General features: G+C 38.9%; 1 protein-coding gene across 1 annotated transcript in view; it reads right to left on the reverse strand.

Annotated features, from left to right (window-relative positions):
- The window catches only part of TTC23L (tetratricopeptide repeat domain 23 like), an 893819-nt gene that overhangs the window by 792234 nt on the left and 83389 nt on the right, over positions 1–18196 (reverse strand). The window contains exon 2 of the mRNA XM_044070199.1: positions 10980–11063. Within this exon, the coding sequence (XP_043926134.1) occupies positions 10980–11063 (84 nt within the window). The remainder of the gene's footprint in view (positions 1–10979; positions 11064–18196) is intronic.

Raw genomic sequence — 18196 nt, forward strand, 5'->3', positions numbered from 1 at the left:
AGAGAGAAACAACCCCCAACTGCTTCCAGAGGTAAGCAACTGGGCCACCCCTCAGGATCACTGATAAGGCTGTCCAGAAAAGGAGTCCCTGGAGCCTTGGTTATGAGGACTCCCTCTGCCTCTATAGGGGCATCTTCCAGAATTGTTATCCCCTCTGCCTCTGGGAGTATCATCACCACGTGTGGCATGGAAAGGACCCTGCAATTTTTTATGCCACATTTTCTCACTCCTCTGATTCCTGGAGAAGGTACATTGAGGGTTGGAAAATCATAGGCAGACAGGGTTTTTCCATCTTGCTCGCACCTGGCTAGCGTGTCCTTCACTTTGGAACCAAAGAGAGATGAAGCTTCGATGGGAGCATTCAGAAAGGAAGAATTGAAGGGATCTGCGAGGTCACAGATGCACATCCAGGCATGACGTTTCATAACAATGCCTGAACCCGCTGCTCTAGCCACCCCTTTGGTTGCGTGTGAGAGCAACCACATGGACGAGTTAGATATTTATTCCAGGGTTGCTAGCTGCGAGGTCACTTTGTCCCTGACCTTGTCAGACAACTGTCCTGCAAGTGTCCCAGAGAGTTCGGAGATCAAGTCCCTCTGGAGCCTCATAAAATGTGCCAAATAATTCAGCGACCATATAGCAAATGTCCCTGATGCAAAAACTCACTTCCCAAGTCTGTCCACTGCCTGAGACTCCCTGCTAGGCAGGTGAATAGTGGGACTTTCCTCAGCCAAGTCCTTTTTCATGGCTACTGCCACCACCATAGCATCAACTGGTAACCCTTTGGACCAGTGTGGATTCTCAGCAGGAGGGGACAGAATTTTGTCTGGTCTCTGGGGGATTGCCTCAATGGAATCAGGGTTCTTCCACATGTGCTGCATGATGAGCTGGATGAGTTTGCTGGCAGGCAGGGTCACCCAAGAGGTAGATGGCTGAGAACAAAAAGCCTGCAGGAGCATGGACTCCTCAGATGAAGGGTTGGAGGGCGTTTAGTCACCTCTCTGTTTTAACATTTCCATGTCTCTAAAGGAGACATCATCAAGAGGTGACCGTGGGGGCCCTTCACAATCATCTAACTCTGTGTCTTCCATTAAGGACTCCTCAGGTGAGTCCACGTGCTTTCTCTTGCATGTCTTCTTTCGAGGGGGCTCCTTAGTGGGGTCTCTGAGGATGACTCAGAAGATTGGATACCCTGAACAGGGGTGTCCTGTGACTTCTCTGCCCGGTGTTTCGGGGGGATGGTCTGTGACAGCTGCAGCTAAGGGGGCCAAAACTGGGATTCCAGCATCCATAGGAGTGCTACCAGAAGCAAGAGTCCTCTCCATTCTGTGGAAGGCAGGCCCATCTGGGTGGAGCCTCAAGCAAGATTGGCACAGATGCAGCCATCGGTGCCAATTAGGGAACTGAGGAGAAAGTCAGCACTGTACCCTGGGCCGATGTGCCCGTCCCCCAATCCCCAGACTGAGGAATGACTGGTTCAGCGGGAACCAAAGACCAAAGAGACAAACTTGGAGCCAGAGTGAGGAGCACTGTAGGTGTCAAGGTGGTGAGTTCCAAGAAGGATGTCGGAACAAAAGGCTTCGTAACCGAGATGGTTGAAGGAGGAGTGTAAGATGGAGTCTGTGGATAAGGCAACCCAAGTCCAGCAAGTGGATGGGTTTTAGAAAGTGATGGAATTCCCCTGGCTACCAACAGCTGGTCCACAAGACTCACCACATCATGTTCCAAAAGGCTCCTGGTGGATCTAGTGGATACTCCAGATGGGAAGTCAGGACGTTCATGAAATGGGCTATATGCTTGGCCCAGAAATGGATCTACTGAGGGAAAGTATCGGGTCCGTGGTGCAATGTCTGCCAGCACTGAAGTCTCTAGTTTCGAGATCAGAAGCAAAGGGGTCAGATCCATTGAGGTCGGTACAATGCTTGGTGCCGAAGTGGCACTCTGAGCCGAAACGGTCGGTTCCAAAATGGAAATCAAAGTCGAAGTTGAAAGTGTGCCCTGAGCCGAAGTAGCTACAGGTGCCAAAGTCGACATAGGCATAGTAAGATCTATAATCAGTGCCAGAGGCAGGGTCTGTTCCAATACAGGCATCGGTACTGAAGGTTTTAAAACGGTCGGAGCCAAGGAAGGTGGAGCCAAAGAAATAGATTTATGCTCTGACGATAACTTGGGGACTTTAGATTTTCCAGGTTTGCTCTGATCACTCAATGGTGAAGATGGAACAGAATGGGATCCCTTTTTGTCCTTAGAAGGAGGGGTTGAGATCTCCATCATAGAAATGGCCTCTGAGAAGGAAGACTTGAGTAACCCCTTCAGAATGAGTTTATTTTTGCGCTCATTAAGAGTGCATTGGCTGAAACTTTGACAAATATCACATGGAGGCTGCACAGAAAGGTGGGTCACTCCCAAACAGTATACACAATCATCATGCAAGTCACTGTTAGGTAACTTGCCCTTACAAGAAATACAATACTTAAAGCCAGAGGTACCCTTCTTATCCACCATTTTAATAGAAAGGACACCACAATTATCTGTATAAACCAACAATAATGAAATCACTCAGTTCAAAAAACACAAGAAATCACAAGAAAAATACCAATATTACAACACACTGTATATGTGAAGAAAGGGAAACACCTGAATAGAGATAAAAAGCTAACAGGTTAGGCAAGAGAAAGCAATACCAGCTATGGTATTGAAGAAATACCACAAGGGTAAGGGAAAAGGCCATACCACCAATGGTACGTAAGTTTACCAATGGTAACAATGGGTAGAGTGGAGAATATACAGTTAGATCGAAGAAGAGATACTAGAAATACTAAAGGTTTAGTAAAATATGAAGATATCCAAAAACCTTTACACATATATCAAAAAAGGATTTTACTTAACTGAGAGCTCGGCTGAAATGCGGCTTTACAGCTACGCGGAAAATCAGATCTGAGGTAAAAGGGAGAAGAGCATTCTGGGTAGAGACTTAGCTCGAGAGTTTTTTTGGCTGGCGTGAGCTTGGTAATAGGCCGACTTGCTTCCGAGGGCTCAGAACCAAACCCATCAGTGATGAATTGAAAGAAGATTAACAACATCAGATCATATGTTTTGTGAGTGTGAAGAGTTGATAAACTTCATAAATTCCCTACAGAGTACTCTTGTCAGAAATATTGGATGAGTAAGTAGGTGCAACTAAGGAAACTATTTTTTGAGCCAGGATACAGGATCTGAATTGCCTAGACATAGTAAGACCTTACTAAATGTAATTCTGTTGGCTGCCAAAAAAAAAGCAATTACTAGAAAATTGAAATCAATGTCTAAACCAAATGTATTTGAAGCACTGACTACTGTAACAGAGATAAAACAACTGGAAGTGGAATCTTTAGAAAAGATAAGAGCAAAAAATGGAAATTCTGGGAACAATACATGCAGAATGTTTTGGATGAGGAGTGAGATTTAAGGGAAGGCAGGGATTGAGCAATTTATCAAATGTTAGTTTGATGATAGTTATAAAACAATTTAATGTTTGTAACCAGGAACATGTTAATATGGTTTGTTTTCTTTTATATAAATATGCAGTTGCCTGTGCCTTAAACGATAATTCAACAAAGGTGTTAATGTCTGTAACCAGGAACATGTTAATATGGTTTGTTTTCTATTACATATAAGTATACATTTGCCTGTGTCTTAAATGATAATTCAATGAAGGTGTTAAATAAACCTCAAACCAGTGTTCTCAACTGCAATGTACATTACTTTAACTGAGATTATATGTTCAGCAATGTTCTTGGAGGCTGTACCTAGTAACAGGCTTCCTGAACCTAATAGAGTCACTTATATAAACTACAACCAATAAATAACTTGTCAGTGACAGAAACCAAATTTATTTCAACAACTGTAGTACAAAACAAAAGGAACAGTCAAACTGGCTGATGACAGCATTTTCGAATCGTGACTTTTGACCATTTGTTCAGAATACACTTTCAGTGAGAAGGATCACTGTGATGGTTTGTAGAATTCTTTATCCCTGATGTACAGTAACCTTAAATCTGATTATATTAAGAGCAAGGGAATAGGAAGTACAGAATCTTCAAAAAGGTTTATATGTAGTCACTAGGCATGTGTTCAAGGAAACCACTGAGGAGCCTAGCTCCATTTTCCTAACTGCCCTAGCAGGGGTGTAGCTAGGATTTTCAAATTTGTACTCACAGCTCTCAAACTGCTACCCCCCTCCCCAGCCAAGCTACGGCCATTCTTGTAATTCACGGTTTGCTCTTTTAGTGTTGATGAAGAGGCATTCGCTGTAATGCCTCTTCAGTAATATAATCTAGATTCACTCAAACTTGGTTCCTTGAATTGAAAATGAACCTGAAAGTCAGTTCTTTGAAAAATGCAGCATGGTAGTTGGGGTAGAGGATTCATGCTTTTGTTTTCTATAACTAAGGTACAGGTTTTGAGCTTGAGTAAATTACTAACCACCTGCTACCCCTAACTAGGGTGTTTCATTCACACACACACCCCTCCTACCTCTTAGTGCAAGAAATATGGACAAAGCCTAAAATAAACAGGGACAGATATTAAATAATGCTCTTGTGAGCTTAGAACGTTGCTAGAATAACAGGATTTGTGCTAGTATGAGAAAGTTGCTAGAATAACAGGATTTGTGCTAGTATGAATTTTTCTAAAGGACATGAAGTCTGAAACGCAAATGTGTCATTATTTAGCAACTTCAGCCTTCAATGATTTTCTAGAAAATCACAAAATTTATGAGGAACAGACAAAAAATATGGGGCAAAAATCTGGACATTCTGCAAAATTCAGACAATTGAGAGGTATGCTACCTACCACACACATACACATACCTCTCAACCTCTTAGAGCAACAAACCCATAAATAAAACTGAGGCAAAGGCCCAAAAATAAAGACTTTTTTTTTAAATATTGCCCTTATAAATTTAGAAAGATAATAGAATAGTAGTAGGTCTTGCATTAGTATGAATTTTCTAAAAGGTATGAAATCTGAAACTCCAATGTCTACCATTATTTTCTAACTTCAGTCTTTAACAATTTGCCACTAATTTGCCAGAAAACTGCAATTTTATGAAAAACGGACCAAAAATGTGATGCAAAAATATAAAATTGCCAGACAATACAGCTGGGAACCTGTCAAGGAAGGGACACCATTTTAATATGAGCACTGTTAACTTGAGCAGCTGACAAAATTAGAGAATCTACATGCATTTATGAAATAAAAGTAATGTATAACTCTGATCATTAGTTATTTATAATTATAAAGCCTCCACGTTTTCTTCCAAAATTGCTATTTTGTGGAGGGATTATTAGGGGGGAGCAATATTTTTAGCCAAAATTGGGAACAATTGAGAGGTCTGGATATTCCTAATTCTATAAAGCGATTTATTTGCACGTACCTCTCAACCTCCTAATACAGGAAATCTGGACAAGGCCAAATATATTGGGGGAACATACAAACAGTACTAGAAATTGATCTTGTATAAACTTAAGACAGTTGATAGAATAACAGGTCTTGCTTTAGCATGCATTTTTCTGAAGGTTATGACGTCTGAAACTTAATGTCTGTCATTATTTACTGACATCATTCCTAAATGATTTGCCAGAAAAGTTTTATTTTGCATTTGACAGCACGAACACCAATAAATATCTGCTAAACAAAGCAATGCAGTCTCACAATGAAACTAGACTTAGCATTAAAACTTCTCTGCACTTGAAACTATCATTCATTGAAACAGCATTGAAACCCACATTCAAAGAAAATACATTTTGCCAGTGGCAGATAAAGATCAACTTTGTGTTGTTTTCAGATCATAGGCCCCTTGCACATGGAACATACGTGCTCTTTGATACACCTTCCTGACTGTATTAAATTATATTCCTTGTACAATACAGTATAGTTGTTAGAGAGCATTTTAAATTTATTGTTTTGAACATTTTTCCAGTAAACAATGAAACAAAATGCATGCACCAATAATAGCCCAATTCAGAACATTTCCATCATAAAAGTCTACTCAAACTTCTGCAGTCCACCAGTATCAGTAAATATGCACAATCTCTGAACTAGTAAAAGCCATTGACACAATTCCACATTAAAGAAATCTGTAACTAATGAAGAGGTTGCTGCTAGCAAACAACTTTATATTTCACTGTTTCATCTACAAATAAAGTATCTGTTGCCCTTGAGGAATAAATTGCCTATGTTGCATTAAAAAAGTGATATGCTAGTAATATTGCAATAGGGAATGGATGGCATACTGATAACAGGTTCATAGTTACTACTAGATATCTTCACCAAAAAGGACTACAGCATCCACCCCCCTTTACAATACAGTACAATATCATCAATTCAACTACCTACTGTGGGAGAAGAACCCACAGCCTTCTGCATCAAAAGCAAGTACACTACCTGTTGTGCTATTAACAATATAAGCAGACTCAGCATAAGCAGCACTAAACTTTAGTTCCCCTGCAGCTCTCGGCTCCTTGTAAAATGTATTCGACACTCAGCTGTATCTCTGAACTTTGCAGCACAAGAAATCTGGAAAAAGCCAACATTTACTGGGGGGGGGGGGGACAAAAGCCCAAAAACCAGGGACACATTTTAAACATTGCCTGTATAATTTTGGAAAGTTGCTAGAATAAAATGCTGTGTTACTACCATGCATGTTTTGAACCCAGAACTATACGCACTACAGTCAGTGCAGCATACCACTATGCTAACTCAGCAGTTTGAAAAATAGGAAGACTGAAACTTAATGGCTATTAGATAACTCTCAACCTTTTAGCACAAAAAACCTGGACAAACAAAGGCAATAATGAGGGAATACAAATTCAGTTCTCACTTCACACCTTAGCACAAAAAACATGGACAAACAACAAAAATAATAATGGGGGAATACAACTTCAGTTCTCACTTCTCACCACAACTGGGGAATACAACTTCAGTTCTCATCATAGCTCACAACTGTTAGAAATAAAAATCTGAACAAAGCTCAGAAATGGTGGTGGTTAGGGACTTTAGGCTCTTCTTACCCGATAGCCATACCTCTCAACCTGGAAACATTCAAAATCTGGACAAAGGCCCATGAAAAATAGGTACAAATTCGTACGCTGATTAACATAAAATTATCATACATACTTATGTCAGCCCCACCCAGTCCAGTGGAATTGTGGGATACCAACATTCAAAACACAAATTGAAGAGGAGAGAGAGACTGGGAAGTGACAGTCTCACAGATAAAATAGCTTTGCCTTGGATTCTACTTCTAATGCTGGTCCTCCATATTTTAAATACCTTGAGACATTATATATTACCTCACATTGTTTTATTCTGCCAGCCTCTGAAGTAAGAGATCTATAATGCTAATTATTACCATTTATTAAGTGTAATTCTCCACATATGAGTTTCAGGAGGGCTTAAGAGGGAAAGAGCTAAAATTTGAGTCAAAGTCAAGGACGTTCGTGAAAATCAGGGACAGTTGACAGGCATGGCTTTGGCTGCAAATTGTACAGGTTGTGTAAGTGAGTACCAAAGAGGTTCCAATTCATCCTGAATCAGATTAAGCGGATAATGGGAGAATGACTACAGCAATGCTTGGAAGTGCAACGGAAATACTTAAAGTCCCAGATATGTAACTCAGACTCTCCTCCTTGAAACACAGCTCTTCAGGAGTACACAAGACAGAAAGGAGTCCCTAAACATTGCAATCAAATTCTATATATTTTCTCTATTTAAACTGTGCTTCACCACATCAGGATATCAAGAACATTGCACAAAGCACTTCTGATTCTTCTGTTCAAAATCCTTGGATATTTATATTAAAAAAAGATCATTACATCTCTCCAATAAAGCAAGGAAGGGTGCACACTAATTGCTTTCAATATTACAAGTACAATAAATATAAAAATGTGAAAGACCCAGCTCATGGATGATTTAAATATTTCTACTGTTTACATGGAAATCTTTTGCTAACTGTAACCTCTAAACGTATGCTTACTTACAGGCTAAAAGTCATCCCATGTTTCTTATTCTCTCTGAAAGAAAGACACCAAAACGTCTGTAAACAAATGAAGCATGACATGATTTGTCCGTTATGTAAGGTGATAATTGACATCTATTTGCTCAGTAACTGTGAACATTCAGTTTACAGTCTTTGACTAGCCTCGTGAGTTTTAACAACCTGGAGTTGGACTCTTGTGTTTTAATTTCGTTCAATATTTGAAACATGTCATTTGTGAAACCATTTGGTTGTACTGCAATTCTAAATATATTCATTACAAATTCTATATAAACCCAACAATGATTAATTTGGCCCTTCGTGCTGCCAAAAAGGGGAAACAATCTTGCCGACACACACTGCTTTCAACCATATCATCAGTTGGGTAAACCAAATGTAATTCAAGAAAGTCAAACTCTGATTGGTAACTGCTTCACCTATCCTACTTTACAGAAAGTTTTACAGTGATAGCCCTACTTGTTTCTCCCTTGGAGAGAGAGAGAGAGAGAGAGAGAGAGTAATTGTACGCCCTTATCTACAAGATACAGAGATTTAATGCTCATAGAACCCAGATGGGATCCTCTTCCAGGCTGTGCAACGTTAACTCTGTTCACACTTCCTGAATTCCTGTGGGTACAAGTCCCTTCACACCGGTCAGATAAATAAATGGTAAGATACATACTCGCTGACCTGTGCAGGTTACCAGGGACATACCCACTTGCTGATCCTCCTAAGCCAAAGATGTGCACAGGGTCAGTAGCCAGTCACCAGGTAGCGGGTCAAGAGACTGAAAAGAAGCAGTTGTGATCTTGTCATCACACTTAGGGAAATGACCGGCATATAAGGGACACTATAGTACTTGAAGCTGCCTCAGACAGATCAAAACACCAGCACCTGACCTTCTATTTTGAGACATTGCAGCTGAACTAATCTACAGTCCCACCCACTGTATCATGTTTCATTAGAAGTTTATATCTGTCCCATTCAGACCCGTAGCACAAAATTCTATGATTTTGTGTTCCGTGCAGCCTTTCATAGAGTAACATGACTTCATTGCTTTAAGATAAACTTATAATTGTTTTGTGATAAGGATAATGTGAATTTACACTGATTTTGTATTTTATTAACTTGCATGGCTATGGTATACGTAGTCCTTAACAGTGCCTGGGAACAACTGCAGCAAAATGTCTTGATGTGCCATTTCAAAGTAGTTTGGCGCACTTTTTTTTCTTTTTAATCTATGTTATATTTACTTATTTATGTAGCTCACATTGCAGTCATGATCAGTAATTGTAATAGAACAGTAACATGTAAGCATCGCATATCGGCATTTAGAAAGAAATGCCCTTTTGTAATTGCCAATATGAATGCCAGTTACGGTTTGCATTAAACAGCTGAATTTTCAATCCCGGTTGTACAATTTGCTGTCATACAATGAATCCTAATTATAATTGTTCCTTAGTAACTTAATAAGTATATTAAATAAGACAAAAAAGTTGTGATTTCCTACATTTCTTTTTCTTTAAGCTTGTACACACAATATCAAATCTTTATGCTAATTTCAAAGCATTTATGAAAACAGTCACACGTACTTGGGCCACATTAATTACTTTTATTAATTTTATTCAAGGTATCGCTGCTGGTATTAAAGCCCTGACCACACCTGTTTTGTGTTACTTATTGATTTAATCTGTGGGTGGACTGACTAACCAATGCAAGCAAATATCTTTTTAGATGAGAGGGTTGAAGGATGTTAGCAGCAAAAGCAAATCGATACTGTGGAACTAGCACATTTGAAATAGCCCGAGAGTTTTAACGGTGTCTAGGAGGTCTCGTCTGTCACTTCACCTTTGGAGGAACTTTTGCATAGTTTAGTTGGTTCAAATAGGAGGCATTCATTTGTGAAACCCTAGACTATTTAGGGTTGAAGTAGACTCCTAGAATGATGGCACACAAAACAAAAAATGAACAATAACTTCTCTTCCTCTTTAAATAAGTACAGCTGCAAGTTGTGGCCAGACCTGTAACCATAAACAAAGCAGTGACTTGAACTTGGGGCCACACGGGAATTCGTGGAACCCCATTATTTTAGACTCAAAACCCGAAAACTCCGAGTAATTTGGTACGGTTGAGAGGTATGCCTGAAGCAAAAGTACAGGGTTTGAGCCTAAATACCTGGTGTGTTATGTGGGGGCATACATACATATACACACACACACACACACACACACACACACACACACACACACACACACACACACACAAACTTTCCTGCTCTATTTCACACATACTCTCCTTACCTGATTGCTCCATACTTTCCTGATCCGTTTCCCGCTCACACTCTTATCAGTTAACAATTGCACCATTCCTGATCCATTTCCTGCTCGCAGCCAGCCGGACATGATGTCAGCTCCCATTCACCTTCACCACAACACCCAGTAAGCATCCTTAAAGAGCCAACGCTTTTTTTTTTTTTTTTTTTTTTTAGTTAAAAAGCTACCGCACCCAGCAAGCATCCTTAAAGAGCCAACGCTTTTTTTTTTAGTTAAAAAGCTACCCCCCTTCTAAATAAGTTGTACTGAAATCAGTACAGTGCGTATGCCTCCCGACGTCCCTGTGCCCTAGAACAGTGTCTAGTTAAATGACTTGTTTAGAGTCACACAGTAGGCAAATGGAAGCATAAAGAATCAAATCATGGACTATAAGAAATAGGTCATTAACAGCTAATAATCTTAAACCTCTGCATTAAATGTATTGGAGTTTTGTGGGATTTGCCCAATAACAAAGACTATTTAAATAACACACAACAAATGCAATTTTGAACAATCTGTTTTACTCACATTTACCAGCATTCATGCAGGCTTCTTTCAGTAACTCTCCTAGATCAAATAACTACAAAACTGATCTTAATTCATGGTTTCAGTTTCTGTAGTCCAACGAATTAAAATGATATACTCCTTACCATAAGCGTGTTCTTTCAGGTTGCTTTGAATCCCAGGAATCTGTGGGAATGTGAATTGGAATACTCTGCTTCATCATATTCTCCCTGTCAAAAAAAACAGCTTAGATGTAAGTTTGTCACCCAGATCTACAAATTTACTTTTTTAAAGCAGTGACTGCAGTATACTGCTTATTGTAATTAGGATGGCCGCTATTTTCCACATTCAGATTAATTAGGGAAACTGTCAAAACAGATATCAAACATGAAATTGTTGGCCATTTTGTTGATGGACCATTTCTCAAAAACTGGAGAAAACAGGCCAAAAGCTAGCACTGAGCATTATGAGGGGATAGTACTCCACCTATACTTATTACGCAGGGGACATCATCCTCTGTAGCTTACTTATGATAAACCCCGCCAAGCAAATCCCTTAACTAACCCTATTTTGGACGAACATTCCTATTTTCAGGCCTGATTTAGGATGTCCCTATTTTTGGAGGTATGTACCTGTTTTCAGACTTGATTTACCCTTTCACACAATTTTCCAAATACCCCTCATCACATGTTTTACATGAACCTGTCTAGTACACAGAAATCCACACTACATAACTAGCATACTAGTGCCAACAATAATTTAAAGAAAGGGCACACATATCTTACAACTCCATTTTCTGAACCAAAAATAAATTACTTTGTGTGGTAAAATTTTGAGATACAGCTCATTAAAGTCTATAGATTTTACACTGTCACCTTTTATTTTCCCTTCAATTTTGTCAATCTCCGTTTTTCAAAAGTGTTTCCGATTAGTATCCCACATTCCTAATGGAAGCGGGAAGAGTTATGTGCTACTTGGTATTCAAATTTTATGCTAATCAGCTGCCCACATTTTTTGCTGAATGTTCCTATTTTTTCAAGGGCCTTTGTTTCTATTTTCAATGTCTGCAGATCTAGAGATATGCCACCAAGATTACATCAGGTCAAGAGATACTAGCCAGGTTGGAGAAACAGGTTGTTGGTGAAAAACCTTAAGACTGACTCAATAAAAAACTTAAAAGTGATTATTTAAGGTTAGCAGAAAAGGTTTTCAATTTTTGGAGCTGCCACTGGCCTGACTGACCTGCTGCTGTTGTGAGACTATTTCACACACACACACACACACACACACACACACACACACACACACACACACACACACACACACACACACACACACACACCTCTGTTGTACTGTTAAACTCAGTGGTTCTTTAGTGGTCTGCCCCTTTTGTACATTTGACTTTGAAAGCTCTTCCCAATCCCACTAGTGAGCACAAGAAGTTCAAACTATAAGGGGGGAGCTGCTCTTAGACTGTTAAAACTTCTGTTACTCTCTTTCATAGCTTCCCACTGTTCAGTAAATAAAGCCAGGAACTGAGTGACAGTGAGGAAGTCAAACGATGCAAAAATTTATTAAAATCTCCACTTTTAATACAAAAATATAAGACAGGATAAGCGCTTTTGCAGGTAGCTTCATCAGATCCATACAAAAATCCAAGTGTTAATTGAATGCTTATATACCTGCAGATAATGACTCATACTCATGGTTAATTAGCAAACAAGGTACTGCCCATAATTTTTAAAGATATAGATGATATTTAAAATGATAGATAAAAATGAATATATAAAAGCTTCATAAAACGCATTGCTGAAAGATAGATAATGGCTAGGCATCAAATTACAAGCATATTGATCAGAACATTGTGACTAACTGAATTATATTAAGAAACACAAAACTATGTATAAATTAAAAAAGTAAATACATCTGTATATAATCAGTGTATAACAATTCATTTGACATTTCTATGTTGTTTTAGTTTTGGTCTTATAGAGGCTCTCTCATTCAGGCCAAAACCTTTGTCATTCCTTAATGAAATAATCCATTGCATGATGGGCATGTCCTGTCTTATATTTTTGTATTAAAAGTGGAGATTTTAATTAATTTTTGCATCGTTTGACTTCCTCACTGTCGCTCAATTCCTGGCTTTATGTACTGATTATAAATATTGTAAGAGATATCTGGACCTCTTTAAAATTAAATAAGTTCATATCATCAACTTCCAAATGAATATTTCATTTCAACTCTCTTAAACTCTTCCTTCTCCCCCTATTGGTCCATTCTCACTACTTCCCTACATGACAAAGCTTTTAAAAAGCAAAATCTCCAATCAAACACTAAGTTCATACCCCTCAAAAAGCTGTATTACACAGAATGCATGATTACTTTAAATGCTTACATGATCCCAGTCAGAAAAATCTCCTCCCTGCTCTTCAGTTTGTTCCACCTGTAACAAGGCACATGTTGAACTCTTACATATTTTTGGCATTGTCAATGTAACAAGAACTTACGGAATACACTCGGTCATAAACTACACTATCTTGTTATTATTTACCAGCTTCTGTCTTGGCAATTTGCTATTCTCCACATTCCTCCAAACAATTTAAACAATAAAAACTTAGAATTTCCATTGTGAGTTCTCACTTTTACAATTTTACTTAAAAAAATGGCTAGATCACATCTTTTCATATACTCTTTATGATTTAAATCAAACTATTTACTCTGTTTCACACTTAGGTTTTTGAACTTATGTAAGGTGGATCCTTTGCCTGGTTTCGTGTGTATGTATGTGTGTGTGTGTGTGTGTACACACACACACACACACACACACACACACACACACACACACACACACACACACACACACACACACACACACACACACACACGTATTGTCATTTTCATAGCCACACTCCTTTTGTTACAGTTCATATTTTGGTTTATTGTTGTATTTGTTTTTACTGTTGCTATTGCTCTATTTGCTCTATTTGCTCTATTTGCTCTATTTGAAAACATTTTAAGAAAAAGCTATTTGAGAAAAAGCATGCACACATGAATTGTATGCTATCAACTCCAAACTCATTACATTGGCAGTGCCACAAAGCTCCATATTAGATTCTTCTACACTTTAACATCTTTATAAACTAAATGCACATAGCTAATGCTATTCATTACTCAGATGACTCAACACTAATATGTTTAGCCCCAACCAGCAACAGACTGCAATCTGAACTGCAAATGTTCTCAAAGTTTGAAAAGTGACTAGAACAATCTAAATTACACCTGAATCCCAATAAAGTGAATTCAATGTTATTTACTCTCAATTCCCCAGAAACGCACAACAGCAACTTAATAGTCAACCATAACATGACAATTTAGGTAGTGCCCAACACAAAAATATAAGCTGTTATTTTCAATTTACATATATCCAATATGCAGTTTAACAAACTGTCATTTAATCATAAGCGAGGAAAGTCTTACAAAGCCAGTCCTTATCTCGCTGGCCAACACACACACACACACACACACACACACACACACACACACACACACACATCACTGCAGCCCAAACCTTTCTACTCCCAAGACTCCTGTATGTTGCATCTATATTTATAAACTTGCAGTCCTGTCAGATAACTAAATTTGATGGAGTTTATAATAAAGTCAGAAAATTTGTTGTCAATCTCTTCAACAAAATATGTCACTCCCTAGCTCTAACACATTGAAACTGGTTAGAAGTATAGATCTTGATGGAACAATGTGCTCTCCATGGTCAATAAATTTAAATAAACAAATGAATAAATAAATAGATAAGATAGATAAATATGCTTACTTACTTACACCTCAAAAGGATACCCTATCTAAGGCTCACATACCATCCAGCAAGCTTGAAACTGATGGGTTCAAGTTGGGTGGGTTTATTATTTGTAACATAGCATGATGGGTCCACAAGGAAAACCCCTACCAGATCATATCAGTAGGCATAGCTAGAGATGTGTAGTAAGACAGAGCTGTGTTTAGATTTAAATGGAGTGTCTGAAAGGAAGGGAAATAGGGTTTACATGTGTAAGAGAAAGCAAATAAGCAAGGAATAGGGATTGCTCCCCATTAAGAGATAGATACCTACAGACAAGTAATGGAAAGCAACTGTACACCTCTAGCTTTTTTTAAAGACAGGGAAAGTGCAATGTGACAGACATATATAGTTATAAAGTCAAGAAAAGTCTGAAGTACTTTACAAAGGACAGATGCAATGAGGCTGGAGAAGTCAACTTGGAGACTGGAATCTTGGTTGGAGTGTTTGTACTGACAGTGGAAACCATGGTAGCTGGCATAGAGAGTTGTTTAATTTGAAGCTATAAAAGTAAACCAAGGAATACATTTTTATAGTTCCTAGCAAGTGTTAAGTCCTTACTTGCCTTTTTATCTGAGCACTGGCAATTCCTTCACAGACACTATTTTCTTTCTCTGGAGCTTAATTATCCTTCTCTCTATTACGTATCTCTGGTACCTAACTTTGGTCATTCTAACTTTACATTTTGGAGCATCAACAGTAAACCTGTCCTACCTTAATGAATCCAAAACTGCCTGAACTTTAGGAAGATGAGAGTCCCATTCTTCCAAGTGGAAGATCACATCATCCCAGTAAGCCATAGCCTTCATCAAATCCAGTGGATGAAGAAATCTGGCTTTACCTAGCCAATTGTGTCAGCATTTCTATTAAAGTCTTCTTGCTGACTAGCCTATGCCCTCTCCATGTGTTCTCTGACAATTTAATTTTCTCAAAAATCATCAAATATTCTACCTTTACTCTCTCACAGCTCTTTATGTCCAGTAAACCCTCTAGGGTGCCCACCCTTTGACTATATCCTTTAGAGGCATGGTGTATCTCTCAGATAGACAACATGAAATAGGGCAATAGTTTGTCCCAGTTGTTCCCATCTTTCTCAATAGCCTTTCTTTAACATAGATTTTAGGGTCCTATTAAACTGTTCCACCAAATCATCCTTTCAGGGGTGTTAAACAGGGGTTCATAGCTGTTTTACTTGAAAGCTCCAGCAAACATGTCATGCAACTTTAATCATAAAAGGTGTAGCATGGTCCAGTAGGTTCTCCATCAGTATCCCTACTTGGAAGATTAATAGTGCAAGTTACTTTATAATCATTTTGGAATTGGTCTTTCTGAAGGGAATAGCCTCAGAAAACATAGTACTATAGCACAACACTGCTAACTAATGGCCCTATAATAGCCATTCCAATTCTTTCAAATAGCATTTCAGTTATAGGCTTAGGAATTAAGGGATTCCTAAATCCCAGGTTGGGGGTGTCTGCTGGCATTTAGGAGAACTGAAACTGTAATTCTCAATCTCCTTCAGGACACTGGGCCAACAGAACCTGGGTGGGATTTCTCACTTTAATCTTATCCATGCCCGAATGGCCCCCAGTACATGACAATTGGTCTAACTGATTTGTGTGCTAGTAACTGTCATATAATCTTTTTCCCCCTTTTTGCTACCTTATACAACAGGCCATTTTGCATCTCAAAGTACAGTTAGGTTGGTGGTGGCTCATTAAAGAAATACTCCTCCGTCACTTTGGATATATTCTTCTTGGCATGGCACAGTGTCTCATCCTCCCACTAACCTCTCTTAAAATTCAAACATACTTGAAGCTCTTATAAACAGGGATCCTGTTCATTCACTGCATCCCAAAACATAGATGGTGCTGCCTCCTCTTCTTCCAAGGCAGATACAGGAATCTCTATAGCCCATTCCTCTCCACTGAAGGGTACCTGACTCCAATGCTCTAAACAATTCTCTTTACTCTCTACTTGGTATGAAGTCACACATACCCTTTTGGTTAACTCACTTTTTTGACCCGAACCTGCATTTTTTTCTTTTATTTCCTCTTTTTTTATGCTTTTCTTCCTCCCACATCTGCTGACAATCGAGCCTTCCTAATCGAGTTCAAGCTCATTTTTCGGAGTCATCCAGGAAGACATCATTTAGGCAGCTATGATGGCTGCTTGCATCTTTGATGGCATTCCAACAAAGAGGACATTTATTTGGCCTAACTTCTCCCCTAGAAAGGGGGATGTGTACCCACCATAGGAGCCACAATACCCTCTGCAACACAAGAGCACATTCCTGTTCATCAAAGCTACTGCCAATTGGTGGATTGGTATGCCACACGTATTTTCCCTGGTTATGAGTATGCGTCCTTCCTCCAAAGGACTACTACAACCAGTAAATGGTTCTAACCCTCCCCTAGGATTGGCTTACCCATCCTAATTGCCAGTTCTGTCATGTGCCGAAGCCACTGAATAAATTTGGGTTGTCTAGGTCATAGTCAAGACTTTATTCCTCTGTGCTGTTGTAGCTGGGTTCCCTTTCCTGCAATTTTATACCAGCTTTGGGTCTTTGAGGTTCTTCACTTTCCTTGATGTTTATTTTATAGCTTCATCCCAACCCTGGGTCCCTAGGAACTTATTGTTTCTCTGGGTACTCAACTTTCTATACTATGCAAGGCAGGGATCTTGTGTATTTCTAAATAAACGTATCCGCACTTTAGTCTTCCCTGATCCTTCCACTGTGATGTTGTGTCTCATTTATCTCTTGCTATTACAAATCCATAGGCTGGTGGGGAATCTGTTTGCTATGAACTGCAGAAGTGTTTCAGCACTGTATCTACAACAGAGGCTGTATTGCGTCCTTCAGCATTATCCCCCCAGTGTTTTTACATATCCTTAAATAATGGGAAGTTTTTCCCTATTATTACATCGGGTTCCTATTATATACTCAAAGAACATTGACCGTTAAATAACAAAAACACAAAAGAAGTGAACGGTCATATAGGTGATTTCTTTCCCTGGGAAAAAATTGCTTGGCCACCTCTGTTATTTTGCCATTTCCCCCACTGTAGTGCAATCTCAAAGATGGTATATTTAGTTAGGGGGTGTGCAGGGTGAAGCCCCCCACTTTGTATTGTTTGTAGTGATATGTTTTTTTGTTTAGGGTAAGGGATGTCTTTCCCACGGAAAGAAATCACTTATATGCATGTTCGCTGTTTTGCATTTTCATGGTTTATGGATCGATGAAGAGTTGTTCGATGAAACACCTCTTCGAATATCTAATATAGACCCATTACATCACTGGTGATCTAGAGCAAAATGCTCACAGGGTGCAAGAGTTTCCCAAATGGGGTTTGTACCACCACCTGGGTAACCACATAATTCTTCCTCTCACCATGGATGCATACAACCTCAAGGAACTTTGGTTAGTAGGTTTTCTTTTTATCTGTATATTTATGCTTTCTCTAAGGTAATTATGCTATTAGAATGTAACAAAACTGTTTTTATCTGTCT

This window comes from Protopterus annectens, chromosome 1.part0, assembly GCF_019279795.1.
Source record: "Protopterus annectens isolate FY-2018-M chromosome 1.part0, PAN1.0, whole genome shotgun sequence".
Taxonomy (NCBI): domain Eukaryota; kingdom Metazoa; phylum Chordata; order Ceratodontiformes; family Protopteridae; genus Protopterus; species Protopterus annectens.